At 36.2% G+C, this 16725-nt stretch overlaps 1 protein-coding gene across 4 annotated transcripts in view; it reads right to left on the bottom strand.

Moving 5' to 3' along the window:
- Positions 1-16725, bottom strand: part of Sec16 (endoplasmic reticulum export factor secretory 16) — a 69258-nt gene that overhangs the window by 24531 nt on the left and 28002 nt on the right. For all 4 annotated transcript variants that reach the window (XM_088263725.1, XM_088263726.1, XM_088263723.1 and 1 more), the window contains 10 exons: positions 15321-15474; positions 14780-15027; positions 13854-14031; positions 12439-12639; positions 10885-11054; positions 9583-9688; positions 6849-7063; positions 4979-5130; positions 4041-4179; positions 3125-3535 (listed from right to left, as the gene is read on the bottom strand). In XM_088263725.1, the coding sequence (XP_088119851.1) occupies positions 3125-3535; positions 4041-4179; positions 4979-5130; positions 6849-7063; positions 9583-9688; positions 10885-11054; positions 12439-12639; positions 13854-14031; positions 14780-15027; positions 15321-15474 (1974 nt within the window). The remainder of the gene's footprint in view (positions 1-3124; positions 3536-4040; positions 4180-4978; positions 5131-6848; positions 7064-9582; positions 9689-10884; positions 11055-12438; positions 12640-13853; positions 14032-14779; positions 15028-15320; positions 15475-16725) is intronic.

The raw sequence follows: 16725 nt of genomic DNA, 5'->3' as shown, positions 1-16725 counted from the left end.
TATCGTTCTACATAGATAATAGGAATTAAAATTAAATTAGGTCTAAATATGGTCAAGTTCCGGGACGGTAAAGAAACCTCTTTTGGATTGCATTTTCGGTTCTTTTATGGAACCCACTACATCCTTCATCGGCCACTTATACGATTTGAGACTCTCCTGCATGGATTTAACAACTCTGTTTTTCTTTATTTCTAAAATCTGTCCCGGAAAATTTTATCCTTCATAATGAATTACGACTTATTCTCCCACCTTCTTTTTTACTGGTCCTAATGACACTGAGGAACAAATACGATAACTGGTTTCAGTCATCGTTTTTGTTCTTCTCCCTCTTCCTCAAAGCTTCCGTGTGAACTATTATCAGTTAATGCTAGATATGCTGGAAGTTTCGATGCGGAAGGTGGGATCATTGATGTAGTTGGTTCAGGTAGCATTTGTGTCTCGTCAACGTTCATTTCGACATTTGGATCGTGAGCAATGCTCTTACCTGGTTCTATCGGTATCGTTTTCCTGCGTTTTAAGACTGAATTCTTTGGGTTGAATCTGTTTTCTTCCAAAAACTGTTGAAAACTCTGGCGCACGTCATCGTCATACGCTTTTAATGGCAACCGATTAAGCAACTGACTAGTTTTAGCAACAGTCAAGGTTTTATGTCTTTGCAAAAATGATGTTATCCATTCAGAGCCTGGTACGATGTTCTTTAATATTCGTACTCTTCTGCCAAATCTATCCAAATAGGCTATTAGAATGTAGCGAATGTTAAAAACACTCACTGGGAAATCGTACTCACTCATGTCTACTATGCAGTTTACGAAAGATTGCTCTTCGCCCTTGTCACATATCGGAGGTTTTCCCACAGGTTTTGTGTGCTGACCTTTGAGTTTATAGTTAATCGTCCTTCTGGGGATTTAGAAAATTTCTTCAGCCTTTCTTTGACTGATTGTACCATTTCGAATGGCCTCCAAACACTGCTCCACTCTCTTCGGTGTAAAATCGCAGTATCGTCTGGCATAAGGCCGCTGCTTGTGTGTTCTTGACATTTTTGAAAAAAATATACCATCAGGAATTAAGTAAGTACACTAAACCTATAGATATTTAGCAAAAATGTCAAGTTGTATTAGCCGTTTTAAGACTTTTGATCAAATTGATTAACTATGGCCCTTTGTGGATACTTTGCACCAGGTGCAATGTTACCCCAAATGTAGTCAATACAAGTAAGTTCTTAAAAAAATATAATTTTTACATAAACTTGACAACGTAACCAAAAAATACAACATTTGAGAAAAGCAGGGCCTACCTACCTACGATTTAGAGACCACTCACTTGTTGTAACTTGTTTCAGTATACTGATTACATTGGATTTTTTCGGACACAATTTTCAGACAGAAAACTTTCTTTACGTTCGGACAGGAAATACGCATTGAAGCAATAGCGACCGAATGTTACTTCTTTAAACTAAAAAGTAGATTGAAGTGCCATCTATCAGAAACAATAGAAAAAAGAATGAAAAATGACATGTATCAGAGATGACCAGCTCCACAATTTCTTTACAGAAGGTGGTGCAAAGTATCACCCATGGTGCAAAGTATACCCACTTTACGGTATATTAAATTAAATTAAAAGAAAATAAAAAATTATAACTTATTAGATTTTAAGAAAATGTAATTTTGTTTGTAATGACGGTTTTTGATAGCTAAAAAGGAGATTTTCAAATGTTGGGAAATCGTATTCGTAAATGCCAAACACCCAAGTTCATCGTTCACTTTGTGTAATACCACTCTTTAAGTGGTACTACACAAAGTGAACGATGAATGATAAGGAGAGTGCGGCTGTCCAAACTTAAAACACAGTAAGGGACTTTTTTTTGTAAAGTGTTTCCTTGCATTTTTGTACTAAGTATCTTCGTTTCAGTAGGTCAAATTAGAAGCTAAAATAAAAAAAAATGAAAATGATATTTTGCGGCGTTTTTCATGTATGTGATTATAATCCTGGATTCGGATCACACATACTAATAAAAGAGTTTCTGCTCAATAAAAAAGCTTCTTTTCATCTCACCAATAGATGTCTCTAGTGAAGTTCTAATGATTCAAGAACAACGTTTCGAAAATTGGTTTATATATATATTTGTTTAGAACTTCCAAGAGTTTGAGTAGTGTGGTTGTTAATAATGGGTAGAATTGGTGAACGTTACACGTGTAAAGTGATCACTTAAACCAGCCTATGACAGTCGTAAGCCCCGTAAATGCCCAGACTTCCATGTTCTTCTTCATCATTGATGAGATGTCAAAAAAATAATAAAGTAGATTCTACTTGGTACAAAAATGCAAAAAAAATGTCCCTTTCTGTGTTTTAAGTTTGGACAGCCGTGTGTTATATTACCATACCACAAAGTAAACAATGCTTTTGACCGGTTAACTGCCGAGAGCGTCTTAAGACGCATAATTTTCTGTGACCGGAGCGCCGCTCATACAAAAATGACGTCTTAAGACGCGCCGTTTTAAATGGGCTTTTAGTAAAGAAAATCATTTATTTAAAATGTACAAATATATTGAACGCATAGTGACATCTATTGAGAATATCTTTGCATACTTAGAATTGAAACATAATTTGTTTTTACACACACTTTAAACGTAAATTAAAGACAGCTTTGTCGTCGGAACAACTCATGGCGCTCAGGGTTGTCCAATAATCCTCGAGTTGCCATCACTGCCGATCTGATGACAGTGATTTGAGTGTCGATTCTGATGATTTTTTATTTTAATTTTTTTCAAATCAAAATGTGTAAGTGTGTGTATACTTTTAATATTAAACTAGCATAAACAATTACTTTTGACATATAATTTAGTTTTCATGACAAATTTTGTGACAACCCCGAACCATGAACAATTAATTTTATGATTATGGATAAATGACTGAACGACTGGCGCGCTCTTCATTTATTTGGCAAGTTTTATGAATAAACGTTAATACACTTTTGATAATAATATGTTAAGAAGGTTTTTTTTTTGTCGTGAAATTCGCGGCGTGCTGGGTACCGCCATACATGTACCTGCCGGCAGTTAACCGGTTAACATACAAAATATGTTTACTTTTTAATTAAATCAAGCGAAATATGAAGAGATCATACCTCATTATAGCCATATCCAGGCTGTTGATCATAGTTCCAGTAGCCGCTGTCTGACGAAGAGACCGGTCCTCCGTACCCTTGCTGTTCGACCTCGCTGTGCCCCTGGCCTTGCTCGTATCCAGGGTACGAGGAAGACAGGTACGGAGACGGCTGGACATCGGCCTCATACATCTGCGGGTCCTCGCTCTCCGGCTCGTTCGAGTGCTGCTGCTGCTGCTCTTGCTGCAGTTGCTGCAGCTGGAACTGATCGTAGCTCGGCTGCTGGACGGGCGGTTGCTGGAAGCCCTGGCCCCACTGCTGCTGCTGCTGCGGAGGAGTTTGCTGGTACTGATTCTGCTGCAGCAGGAGTGACTGGTTGTAGTCGAGCGGTTGGGCGTGCAGGGAGGGGGATTCGTGCGCGACAGTGTCAGTCTGGAATGGATGAAATCTATTTTGTTAGGTGATATTCATTCATTCAAACCCTTATCCGCACCCCAATGGTGCATAGGGCACTGCATCATATAAACGCAGTGTTATCTTGATCGTTAACACATGAAGAAAAGGTGATCAGCCCTCTGCTTCCGGTACCAGTCCAAGGTAATATTGAATAAATAAAAGAGTGAAAAAATCACTTATATTTATTTGACCCCCCCTGGGAATCGAACCCGGGACCTCCAGTACGGTAGCCGAGCGTGCTGACCATTACGCTACGGAGGCGGACAAAAGTAAGTTGATCATCATGTAGTAAACATGATTTTATCATAGTTGATAAAATCATGTTTACTAATAAATAATTTTTTAATCAAGAATGTATGTTGCTTAAAGCATAAAATTAAAAAAAGCTCAAAAAACTAATTCCCCAGAAAACAGTTTAAATATTCACCCTCAACAAGACGGATAAGATGAACCGAGTATTTAGTAAAATGAATGCACTCACGCTCAGGTCGTTCAGGACTCTCTTCAAATTGGTGACCCAGACCTTCTCTCCCCTTCCCTGGCCCGGCTGGCCATCTCCGTACTGGTCCGTATCTTCCGGAAGCTCACCCACGTTTTCTTCCGGATCGTAATACTTCAACCTGGTGAAAAAAAGAATAGTATCAAATCAAGGGTGGTCAACCTTATCAGCAGCCAGCCAGATTCTAGAAATGAGTTTTCCTACCGGGCTGTAAAACAAAATGTATATATATTGTTGTTGTGCAGAAAGTTTTCATTTTAATTCATTTACTAGGTTTTGTCGAAATTACCCTTTGTGCTTTTCAAACTTATTTGCATGTTTAGCCACATAATGCCCTTTAATGTTATACTTTTTTCAAGATAGAGACAGAATCATTGCATATCAGGCATGTTGGCTTTGTTTTAAATTACACAAAAAAATAGTTTATAGTCCATCTGTCTTAAAAACTTCTCAGTTCTCCTGTTACTCTTCTCTTCTTTAGTACAACGTCTTTACTACATGACGCAATTATGTGTAGGTCTTGAAATTGTCACGATAGTGAAATACTTCCATATATGGGATATGAGTGTGTGGAAGTTTTTGGCAAGGGAATGTAATTAATTACGAGTATTTTAATGTTTTTAATGGTTTGAATTTAATAAATCCTGATGATGACAAGGTTCTTGTCGAAACCGGTAGGTTAAAGTGTACTAATAATAAAAAAAATAGTTAAAACAAAGTTGTTTAATTTTATAAAGTAGTTAATATGATAAGCTGACTTTATTTAGGCAGGGTGACCAATTTTAGGCAGCTCTTGTGTCCCCATATCAAGAAGCCACTTTTTGACATGTTTTTTTTAATTATTCTTATTTTTTTCTATATTTTTTTAGAAAATAATAGATTACAAAAATAGATCTAAGATAAATGAAGCAACGCGGTACCTGTCGGCCATTTCCAAGACTCTCTGGACAAAGGAGGCCCGGTATTGGTCGGGGGACTGAGCCACGGCCGCCGCGATGCTCTCCATGTAGAACAGCGCCCGCTCGTACAGTCCGCAGTCCACCAGCCGCGTGGCCAAAATATACTTGTAGAACTGAAAGTGATACAAAATAATGCCTTCAATATTTTCTGCCGATACTTTCTGCCACATTTTATTTTATTATTATTTTTATAACAGAATCTCAGAAGACAGACTTCCACGTATCGCCCTCCAAACCCTGAAGGACGCAGACCCTCAGGCAGACCTCCGAAAAGATGGAAAGACAGCTGGGAGTCAACATCCCAAGAGCGACATGCGGAGGCATAAAAAGATCCCTAGGATCTACAAAAAGAAGAAGAAGAAGACTTCTTTTTCACTTCAAACCTTTACCTGCACCTCAATGGTGCATAGGGCAGTGCATCATATAAACGCAGTGTTATCTTGATCGTTAACACATGAAGGAAAGGTGATCAGCCCTCCGCTTCAGGTAATATTGAATAAATATTAGAGTGAAAAATCACTTACATTTATTTATGAAGAAGATTATTATTATTTTATTTTTATTTGTTCGGGAATTGTACAGCTTTACATTTAAAAAAGTATATAATAAACAATAGATACCTTAATAATAATAAACATTGCATTACATTAACAAAAATAGTTACATTAATAAGAATAAAGCCAATTAAACAATTCCACATTTATGTTATAATAACTATTAAAAACATTCAGAGATAAAAAAAGGGTATGGCATACATGAATGAATATGGTATACATATACATGAATGAATATGGTATACATACTCGAATGAGTGAGGAAAGAACGGTAAAAAAGATTTATGAGGCGAATGTTAGCGGGAAAAGAAGCAGAGGAAGACCGAGAAAAACATGGCACGATCAGGTATGCCAAATACTTGAAAGTGGTCAGGTTAGGAGTCGTAACAATCAGCGGGTATGTATGAGGAGATGCATGAACGTGGAAGAGGCGAAGAATGTTTGCAAGGACAGAGTGGTGTGGCGCTCTACTCTCTCTGCCTACCCCTGCGGGGAAGCGGCGTGATGGTTAGTTAGTTAGTTTAGTATACATTTTACGGTAGTCTTGAAAACTCGGCCTAATGTGGACCGAAGCGTAATTTTGGAAATATGTTGAGTGTGTCCAAATATCTGTTCACAGATTCGGATTATCTCCACTTAGAAGTTTTTTTTTGTTGTTGTTGATATCTCAACATGGATGAAGAAGAATATGAGAGTCTGGGTATTATGAATGCCTCTAACCACTTCATAGTGTTGCTCATGAGGGTCCATGATTCAACTCCGTATAAAAATACTGATCAACACATAACACCTAAGTATGCAAAAATAATATGATTTCAATTCAATTCAAACCCTTATCCGCACCCCGATGGTGCATAGGGCACTGCATCATATAAACACAGTGTTATCTTGATCATTAACACATAAAGGAAAGACGATAAGCCCTCCGCTTCAGGTACCAGCCCAGGGTAATATTGAATATATATTGAAAAATAATATTATTTATTAATTCGGCATTAACTTTGTGGAATGACATAATTTTTTAAAATTAAATATAATAATAAAAAAATTAAGCGAAATAAAAAGTTTTTCTCTTTTTTTTCATACTTTCTAAAAAATATCAACAAAAAAATGACCCATTAAAGTGGTATATTCAATTAAAAAAATCGAACCCGGGACCTCCAGAACGGTAGCAGAGTGTGCTGACGATTACACTACGAAGGCGGACCTAATAGAACACTCTAGAAGGGTGAAAAGTCATAAAAGAATAAGCGAGCGGGGAGGATTGAAGGACTCACTTGGAAGTGGGCGAGGACGTGAGAGTCCTGGGCGAGCGTGCAGGCGTACTCGTAGATCTCGGTCATGATGAGCGCGTGCGAGGGCGTGCGCGCGGGCGACGGCAGCGGCGGGGGCAGCCCCAGCAGCTGGAGGCGCGCCGGCTGGAACTCCTCGCGCGCCATCAGGTAGCAGAAGTGCGCGCCGTACGTGTCGCCGCGCGCGCTCAGCGTGTCCCCTGCGAGGGAACAATCACATATAATAAAATCACGAGGGAAGAATTAGATAATTTTGTACTCATATCGTATTTTATAACCTTAAATCAGTGGTTTTTTAACCTTTTTGGAAGTCAGGTAACACTTTTTATCGTAAGGAAAAGTTAAAAATTACAAAAAATAAATACTTCAATGAATCTTTTTGGGGTGAAAATTATTTAATGTGACAGCTTGTCGACCTTTATAAATTTCAGCGATATAAGGTCTAATATTTGATATAGCTACTATCATTAAATTTATTCATCCAAATTGCTAAGCCTGTCGCATTTCTTTCTTTTAATTTAGTTATTGTCAAGAATACTAGCTCTCACAAATACGAGGTTGAAAACTGTAGTAAAATTTTCAGTGCCCTAGTGGAGAGAGCTGGATATTCGCCTTCATTCCTATTAAAATTCATCCAGAGATATTTCTGAGAATTTTATTTAAAGAGTTGATAGACTAATTAACCCTTGGCTGCATTGTGTATCAAATTTGTAACATAACCAAAAGTGTTAAAACATATTGTTCACTCCTTTCAAGAACGTCATATATCAAAAATTGTAAATTTTCAGTTACCCCATGGATAATTATGTGAATAGTCCAATTTTTCATAATGAATTTTGTATTATATCGTCCGTTTTCTAATCAATTTCATCGCTCCCTATGTTGGTTGGTATCAAAGGAATATCTATTCAATACGTTGTGCAATAAATACCTTTATTTATTCAGAAATGTGTCCAATATATGGATATGTTTATTTCTGAAATTTATTTCTTCTAAAAATTCAAAAATCGCGGCAAAATATCGATGTGGTTTGAATTATCTTTAGATACAGTCATTTTATGTGTACAGTAGCCATTGACAATTATTTATTTATTGAATTGGCATTTAATTTGTAAAACTTCATTTTAATTTATGTATTAAATGTTAAAAACAAACACAGTTTTTTGGGTCTACAAAATTGTATTTAATTGTTGAAAACACATAAAAATTATATTTGGCCATGAGTCAAAACAATTATCACAAATATAATTAATATCGCTCACTCCTTTCAAGAACGTCATAAATCAAAACTCGTCAATTTTCAGTTGTGCATGTTTTCGGAATGCCCTGAAAATGTACTATATCCCAGCAAAAGCGGCATATTTTTAACTTAATATTTACCCGCTACAGGGCAGAAAGTGTTGTTTTTGCATTTTGAAGAAAAGGTATTGTTTAATTATTTTTTTAAAGATACTTAATATTTTTCAAATGGAGAAAAAACATTCGGGTTTTACCTAAAAAAAACCTGTTGCGCAGTAAAAAGTTCAATAAGTATCTTGATATTTATTTTTAATACATTGTATTATATTTTTAAACATTAAAAACGATCACCCGAAAAATAAAGTTTTTTTTATTTATGACGTTGTTGAAAGGAGTAAGCGATATATCAATATGTCATAAGGGTAACCATTGCATGGTGTTGCAAATTTGATACTTAAGTATTTTCTTAATTTTTCTTTGTTAAAAGTTTTTCAATCTTTTATATTTACTTTTCATCTAATGTTTAGAGTTAGATACTATAGAATATTTATTATTATTTAAAATGAAAAAAGTCACGCAACGAAGGGTTATCTTCTTGATATATGCAAATCAAATCGCACAGTAAATGAGTCAACATGAAATTTTGGCATTCATAATTCCGCGGAGTAAGCACTGCTTTAAATTGATAGACTGTGATCTGTGATCAAGTACGTTTTTAAATTACTTTTGAGATCTCAACATAGATGAAGGATGAAGGAGAGGAGAAGGAGAATAGAAAGTCTGGGCGTTTACAAGGCTTACTGTCATGGGCTGGTTTAAGTGTAACACTTTACACATGTGTAACATTCACCAATTCTACAGTTGAATAGTGTGAATAGTGCTATGGTAATGACATCTCATCAAAGATGAAGAAGAATATGGAAGTCTGGGCATTTATGGGGCTGACAACCGTCATAGGCTGGTTTTAGTGATCACTTTACACACATGTAAAATTCACCAATTCTAGCCATTATTGACAACCACACCACTCAAATTCTTGGAAGTTCTATATATATGAACCAATTTTGAAACATTGTTCTTAAATCACTAGAATTTAACTAAAGACATCTAGTGGTGAGATGAAAATAATTTTTTTTATTGAGTAGAAACTCTTATATTAGTATTTGAAGTCCGAATCCTGGATTATAATCGCACACATGAGAAACGCCAGAAAATGTCATTTTAATTTTTATTATAAAAGCTTATAATTTGACCAGATAATTTATTTACAACATTTTGAGTGTGTCCAAATACTTGTTCACATGTACAATACATGTAGTATTGTTTGGATGCTGTTGCAGTGATTGTCCTGACGCAGAGACGGGTACGTCTCAACCGGTAGACCAAGATCTGTGTGATTTGTACAGAGTAACATTTTGTGAGTTTTCTCCGTCTATGATGAGATATCAATGAAAATTGTCTCTAAGAGAGAGTAGCTCACCGAGTGTTGTGATTGATTTCCGGTCCAGTTCGGGTCTCTGTGAAGTGTTTGACAGGATCATAGCGAGGTGAGGTCTCCAGTCACCCCATTTCTCGTCGGACACGCACTGAAAACAAACCAAAGTCATACAAAGTCAAACCTCAACTAGCTGTACCCTTTGCAATGCAACGTGTAGAAATTTAAAAAATTTCAATCGGTTTCGCCTTATTCAGTACTTACAATGGATCAAAATAATGGTAAATTAAATCATATACGAAATGATTTTATGAGAATATCATTACATAATACAAATCTAACTAACTGACATTAGGTGTGCTTCAATGGAAACATTTTCATTTATTTATAAATTTGGGGTTTAATTTGTAGAACTCCATTTTAATTTATGTACATATTAAATGTAAATCAAACACTGATTTTTTTAGTCTAAGTTGTATGTTATTGTTAAAAAACACATAAAAATCAATTTTGTGACAGTTGTTTCGCCTAGTTATGGCATTTTCAAACAAATGTTCATTTGATACAATTGTGGTCCCGTGGTTCGTGTGGCGGACTCTTGAGTCAGAGCTTCTCGGTTCGAACACACTCTACCGCAATTTGATACTTATTTCTAATAATGAAATTAAAGTATTTTTGTAAATAATAAAAACACAAATATAAAAAAAAAAACATATTTGAAAATTTTTTAATGTGCAAATAAAATGAACACATTTTCAATGTTGATTTTATAATTTTCTAGTTTATCCGACCTACCGTCAAGTTTAGTATCGTAGTTCACTGCTTTGTATGCGAGTATGTGCCTACTGTAAAACATGTTTTATTACTTTGCCGTAGGTGCATTTTAATGTTTTAGATTGTAACATTCAGTTATGTTTCATGTACATATTTGAAAAGTTTTCCATATGCAAATAAAATGAGCACATTTTCACTGTCATTTTTATCACTTTCCCTACTATCCGATCTCTTCGCCTATCCGACCTTGCCGTGGCCGGTTTAGGTCGGATAATCTACTCTTACTTACTTATATCCCTTATCCGCACCCAATGGTGCATAGGGCACTGCATCGAATGACGCAGTGTTATCTTGATCATTACTTACATAAAGGCAAGGTGATCACTCTTGCGCTTCAGGAACCAGTCCAGGGTAATATTAAATAAATATTACAGTGTTAAATCAATATTTATTTTAACCCCCCCTGGGAATCGAACCCGGGACTTCCAGCACGGTAGCTAAACACGCTGACCATTACACCACGGAGGCGGACAAAAAAAATCTACTCTACAATAAATAAATAAATATTCTCACGGTGACGGAGGCGGGCTGCCTTCCCGACATGAGCTGGTAGAGCGTCTGCAGAGGGTCGTTGGCCGCCAGCCCGTTGGCGAACCTGGTCATGACGTTGGCGTAGGTCCTGCGGTCCAGCTTGGAGGCGAGGAACAGGGCGTGGCCCCACAGACCGTGGCTCATCGCCCATTCTGCAAAATTTCCACATTGACAATACCAAATTTCATCAAGAAAATCAATTTGGTCAACATTTGATCATGATCTATTATATCATGGGTCGGCAACCTTTTGTTGTAAAAGGGCCAAATATTTTTCATGGGGATCAGTGCGGGCCGCACTTGCAGTAGGTATACATACAATATTTATGTACAAATATTTTAGTTTTAAAAATAAAACGCTAAGTGTATATTTTAACGACATTTATTGTATTTAATAAAATCAATGAGATTCCCTTCGCTCCCTTTCTCGCTTCCTTTCACTCGATTGTGTATAATATCGTCCGTCATGTGCGTTGCGGCGAGAATCTCGCGGGCCGCAGGTTGCCGACCCATGTATTATATGGTAGTAAATTTGATAAATTGCTTGCAGTTATTTAGCAAATTTATCTACATATTTAGTAAATTAGATCTATTTAGTAAATTTCATAAAATTCTTGCAGTTACATATTTAGCAAAGTTATCTATTAAGTAAATTTAATCAATTTAGCAATTTCACCAATTCAGTACATTCACTAATTAAATTTGGCACACTTCATTGATCAATTTAATAAATTCAGTCAATTCGATAAATTTAGCCAACTTGACAATTTTGTCAAATTGATACATTTGGTAAATTTTATCGATTTCACAAATAGCATAAATTTGATCGATTCTGTCATTTTGATAAATTGGACTTGTAAATCAATCAATTAATTGTAATTGTAAATCAATCAATTCTGTCATTTTGATGAATTGGACTTATTGTACTTGCATACAGTAGTATGCAAGTACAATACTAATGATGCACAAATTCATATCGCTCACTCCTTTCAAGAACGTCATAAATCAAAAAACATTATATTTCAGGAGACCGTTTTTAAAGTTTAAAAATGTAATACAATGTATTAAAAATAAATATCAAGCCACTTATTGAACTTTTTACTGTGCAACAGATCTTTACTGTGAAGTAAAACCTGAACGTTTTTTCTCCATTTCAAAAATATTTAGTATATTTAAAAAAAGAATTAAACAATACCTTTTTTTCAAAATGCAAAAACAACACTTTCTGCCCTGTAGCGGGTAAATATTAATTTAAAAATATGCCGCTTTTGCTGGGATATAGTACATTTTCTGGGCATTCCGAAAACATGCACAACTGAAAATTGACGATTTTTGATTTATGACGTTCTTGAAAGGAGTGAGCGATATCAGAGAGTACAAATCCAATATTCTTATTCACAATGAAGTGTCATTACAAAAATAACTTATTATTATTCAAAGAAATGAAATATCAGCTATAGTAAGTTTCTGCAAATGTAATGTTCTTCGAGCCTTCTAAAAACTATCAGTTGTATAATTTTTTTATTTTTTTTTTTACCTAGAGCTTCTTTTCCACTGCCAAAGAGAAGATATTCCCTGAAGCGGTCGGTGACAAATTTTTCCTGTGAGGATGACTCCAAAATGTTGGTGTTGGACGATGTTCGCCTCGGATTCCGGGCAGCCGAAGAGTTCTGAACTCTCGGATCTGTCCTCTTCGCCGATAGAGAAGCATCGTTCGAAGAGTCTTCCGCACCGTCAACTGTGAATCATTTAAAAATAAGTGAAGACCATATATAGAAGAATATTGAAATAAAAGGGATAAAACAATTCCTTTAACTTAAAGATCTGTAGATAGACTTCAATACTCTTCTTCATTTATGTTGGAATGTCAAAAAAATGTAAAACTAACTAATGTAAAAAAAAATGGAAAAAACGCTGATTTGTGAAACAGTATTTGACATACATAGTCATTGTCCTTTTCATTGTCCAATTAGAATCAATAGACCAAGTCATCCTTTTTATAATCCAGCACCATCAAAGAACTATTTAAAATTCCTTTATTTATCGAAGTTGTGGGAAATTCAATGAATGTTGTACCCACCTTGATATGTTCTACTCCAATCTTTCAAACTTAAAAGCTAAATTGTTCGAAATCTTATAAACCTAAAAAGGTAATTCTATTCCCTGTCCTTTCCTTTTCTTCCTTTCCTATCACTGCCATCTCCTTTTCTCTTTATCCCATCCTTGTCTCACGTCTCTTCCTTTATATAGACCTCTCTTATGTATAGTTGTGAAGAACTATAATTGGTACTCATGATTCTATTTTTTGTATTCTGCATGTATCATATATTGTAACTGTTGTTCTTCCTTCCAATAAAATAAAAAAAAAAAATAAATAAAAAAAAATTTGCCCATTATTGAACAACCATTTTGTTCCTTTTTTTTCCTTGAGGGTCAAGGGATCTTGCATCCCTTATGCCACCGCGACCATTTCAGGTCTATTGTGACTATATTGTTCCTTACATGTAATGTAAGTTGATTATATAGTTATACTTTTATGTACATGACAGTTTATTTTTATTTTTAGATTACTTAAGTGAAAACCTCTAATTGGAATGCTATTTTTTAAATTTTATTATCATATGTGTAGGGTCAGCAAGCCAGTCACCGCGACTGCTAACAAGAGCGAATTCTCAGAAGTCAATCACTGCAACTATGCAGAACAAAAGAGGCAGTAACCGGGAACAATGGATTGCACACGTCCCATTGCAATTTGTTTTGACTATATACATATATATTTTATTTAAAAAAATTAATAAATAAAGATAACAGTGCAGTTATATAATGCAGTGCCCTATGCACCATCGGGTGGGGATAAGGGTTAGAAGAAGAAGAAGAGATTCATTCCAAATTAGTAGACATATATTTTCACTTATAATAATAACCCGCAGGGAATCATTCCGCAAAGTTTACCTGGCAGCATGTCCTGATTGGGCGGCACCTCCTCGACGGGCATCTCGGCGGAGCGGCTGGTCACAGAGGAGGTGCTGCCCCTTCTGCTGTGGTGCCGCCCCTGGAGGGCTGACCCGCGCCACTCAAACTGGCGCTTGTTCTTGACGAGCAACTCCGCTATGTCGGTGCCCACAACCATCTGAGAAAAGACGACTTCTTTAAGAAAAGTAACAATGAATACCTACGACAATGGTTTGGCAGAAGCACCGAATCTCTACTACACTGTTGCCAGATAGAGATAGGTTTCACGCGACGTCGACTATATGGCATTTATAAGTGCGGCGATAATTTTAAATCAAACACTGGACATTTTTATACTAATTTCGAGTATAAGACACACCTGAATTTTGGAGGAAAATTTTGGAAGAAAATAGTCCATTACAGGGGTTCCCAAAGTGTGTGCCGCGGCACCCTGGTGCGCTGTAGAAAGTCAAGAGGGGCGCCGTGAGTCGATCCTCTTATCATTATCCGAAACCACAAATATTCGCGAGTACCTTATAAAGCAACAATTTCTATTTTGAGAGCTAGCATCTTTCTACCCAACTTCTATTATTGTAGGTACCTATTTCTTTCGACTATAATATACATATATACATATGTATATAGTCACATTATCTATTCCAAATAGCTTACTAAAGTAGGGCGCCGTGACAAAATACTAAAATTGGAAGTGCGCCGTGGGCTGGAAAAGACTGGGAACCCCTGGTCCATTAAGATTTTTGAAGAAAATAGAAGGTACAGCCTTGTACAGCATCAATTCTCAGTGGTCTATTTATAGTGTAGTTGTAATTGTCTAAAGAAGAATAATGCATAGGTTCGCATTGGATTATCGGCGACCTCATCCATTTAGGATGAGGTCGCACACTATCCGATTAAACACGACCTACCCCGTTCTGCCTCAGCAGCAGCACGAGCAGGTCCCACATGAGCACGTAGCTGCCCAAGTCGGCGCCGTGCGGCAGGCCGGAGGAGAGGGGCTGCCTCTCCGACAGGCTACTGGCGCCCCCGGACAGGTGGTGCGGCAGGTAGGGCGGCACCGCCCTGTCCTGGTAGGCCTGCGGAGAGGCAGAGCTGTCCAGCGCCTCGCGGATCTTCATCTCGCAGTATTCGATCACGGTCTTCTTGTGGGTCACCCCTGGAAAAAAGGCACATTTTAGCGGCAAATAATCTATGAATTTTGAGCGGTGACCCAATGTTGTTTTGATTTTTCCAGGAATACAATAACTGATGTCCGATTTTCTCTAGGGAGTGGGTTATTTTTTGTGTTATTTTTTGATATTTTTTGTGTTATCTTTTTCATCTCATCAAAGATGAAAAAGAACATGGAAGTCTGACCGTCATAGGGTGGTTTAAGTGGTTATTTTTATTTAGGCAATTTGGGTTGGCCAGGCCTGATTTAGTGTAGAGTAGTTTTACTTGGATAAATACCTTTAAGAAGAGGTCCAGGATATGCGGTGAGTTCACAGCGCACCGGATCGTTGATCAGTATCTTGTTGATGTCCAGGATTTCCACCATGGCCGGCTGTCCGTCCATGGGGTACGAAGGGTTGACGGTCACTAGATTAGTCGACGATATCACCCCCTGGAAAAATGTATTGTCATCTGTACCCCATAGAATATACTCTTTTTCTTCTTCCTGGCTCCATTGATCTCCTTCAGAAGAGGAGGTCTTAACACATTAACCACCAAAAGCTGACTAGTTGGCTTTTTGCTGTCAACCGTAAAAGACCAAACGTTGATTATTCGGTTTTTCGACCCTACATACTGAAAATAATTCTCACAATTATATACATCACTGTATCGATTTCAAATTTGAACTGTTCATTTAAAAAAGATATTTACTAGGAACTAAAAATTTAAAAAATAAATATGCCAGATGTGATTATAATCCAGGATTCGGATCTCACATACTAATATAAGAATTTCTGCTTAGTAAAAAGCTTATTTTCATCTCACCAATAGATGTCTCTAGTGAAGTTCTAGTAATTCAAGAACAATGTTTCAAAATTGGTTCATATACCATATGTATATAGGACTTCCAAGAATTTGAGTAGTGTGGTTGTCAATAATGGGTAGAATTGGTGAATGTTACACTTGTGTAAAGTGATTGCTTAAACCAGCCTATGACGGTCGTCAGCCTCGTAAATGCCCAGACTTACATATTCTTCTTCATCTTTGATGAGATGTCAAAAATAAAATGAATATACATTGTTATTTGCCATAAATTTACATGTTGAGGACAATATTTTTGCACTTGAAATTATAAGCAAAAAACCTTAAATATTGTGATTCATTTCAGATACATTTTAAATTTAAATTTCATTCCCTAGTAAATATAATTTTTAAATTAACAGTTAATGATTAAAGAAAACACTTCGTTTTTTAACACTTGAGTTTTATTATAGACTACATGTTTCAGAAGTTAAACTTCCATCATTCAGGTCTGTATAATAACATACCTGAATGATGGAAGTTTAACTTCTGAAACATGTAGTCTATAATAAAACTCAAGTGGTAAAAAACGAAGTGTTTTCTTTAATCATTGTAACATGTCTTACCACAAAGTTAATGCCAAAACAATTTATAAAACATTTTGTATCTGTTAAAAATATTGTCTTCAACATGTAAAATTATGACAAGTAATAATGTATATTATTTTTAAATTTAAATTTCATTCCCTAGTAAATATAATTTTTAAATTAACAGTTCAAATTTGAAATCTAGCGATTAACATAATTGTGAGATTTTTTTCCAGTACGTAGGGTAGAAAAACTTCTAATCTGTGTTTAGTCGTTTACGGTTGGCAGCGAAAATAATATAATAAGAATCACGA

The sequence above is a fragment of the Brachycentrus maculatus genome, unplaced genomic scaffold (assembly GCF_059751285.1).
Source record: "Brachycentrus maculatus isolate JH-2025_06_01 unplaced genomic scaffold, ASM5975128v1 h1tg000202l, whole genome shotgun sequence".
NCBI lineage: Eukaryota > Metazoa > Arthropoda > Insecta > Trichoptera > Brachycentridae > Brachycentrus > Brachycentrus maculatus.
This window is presented reverse-complemented; position numbering and strand designations above follow the sequence as displayed.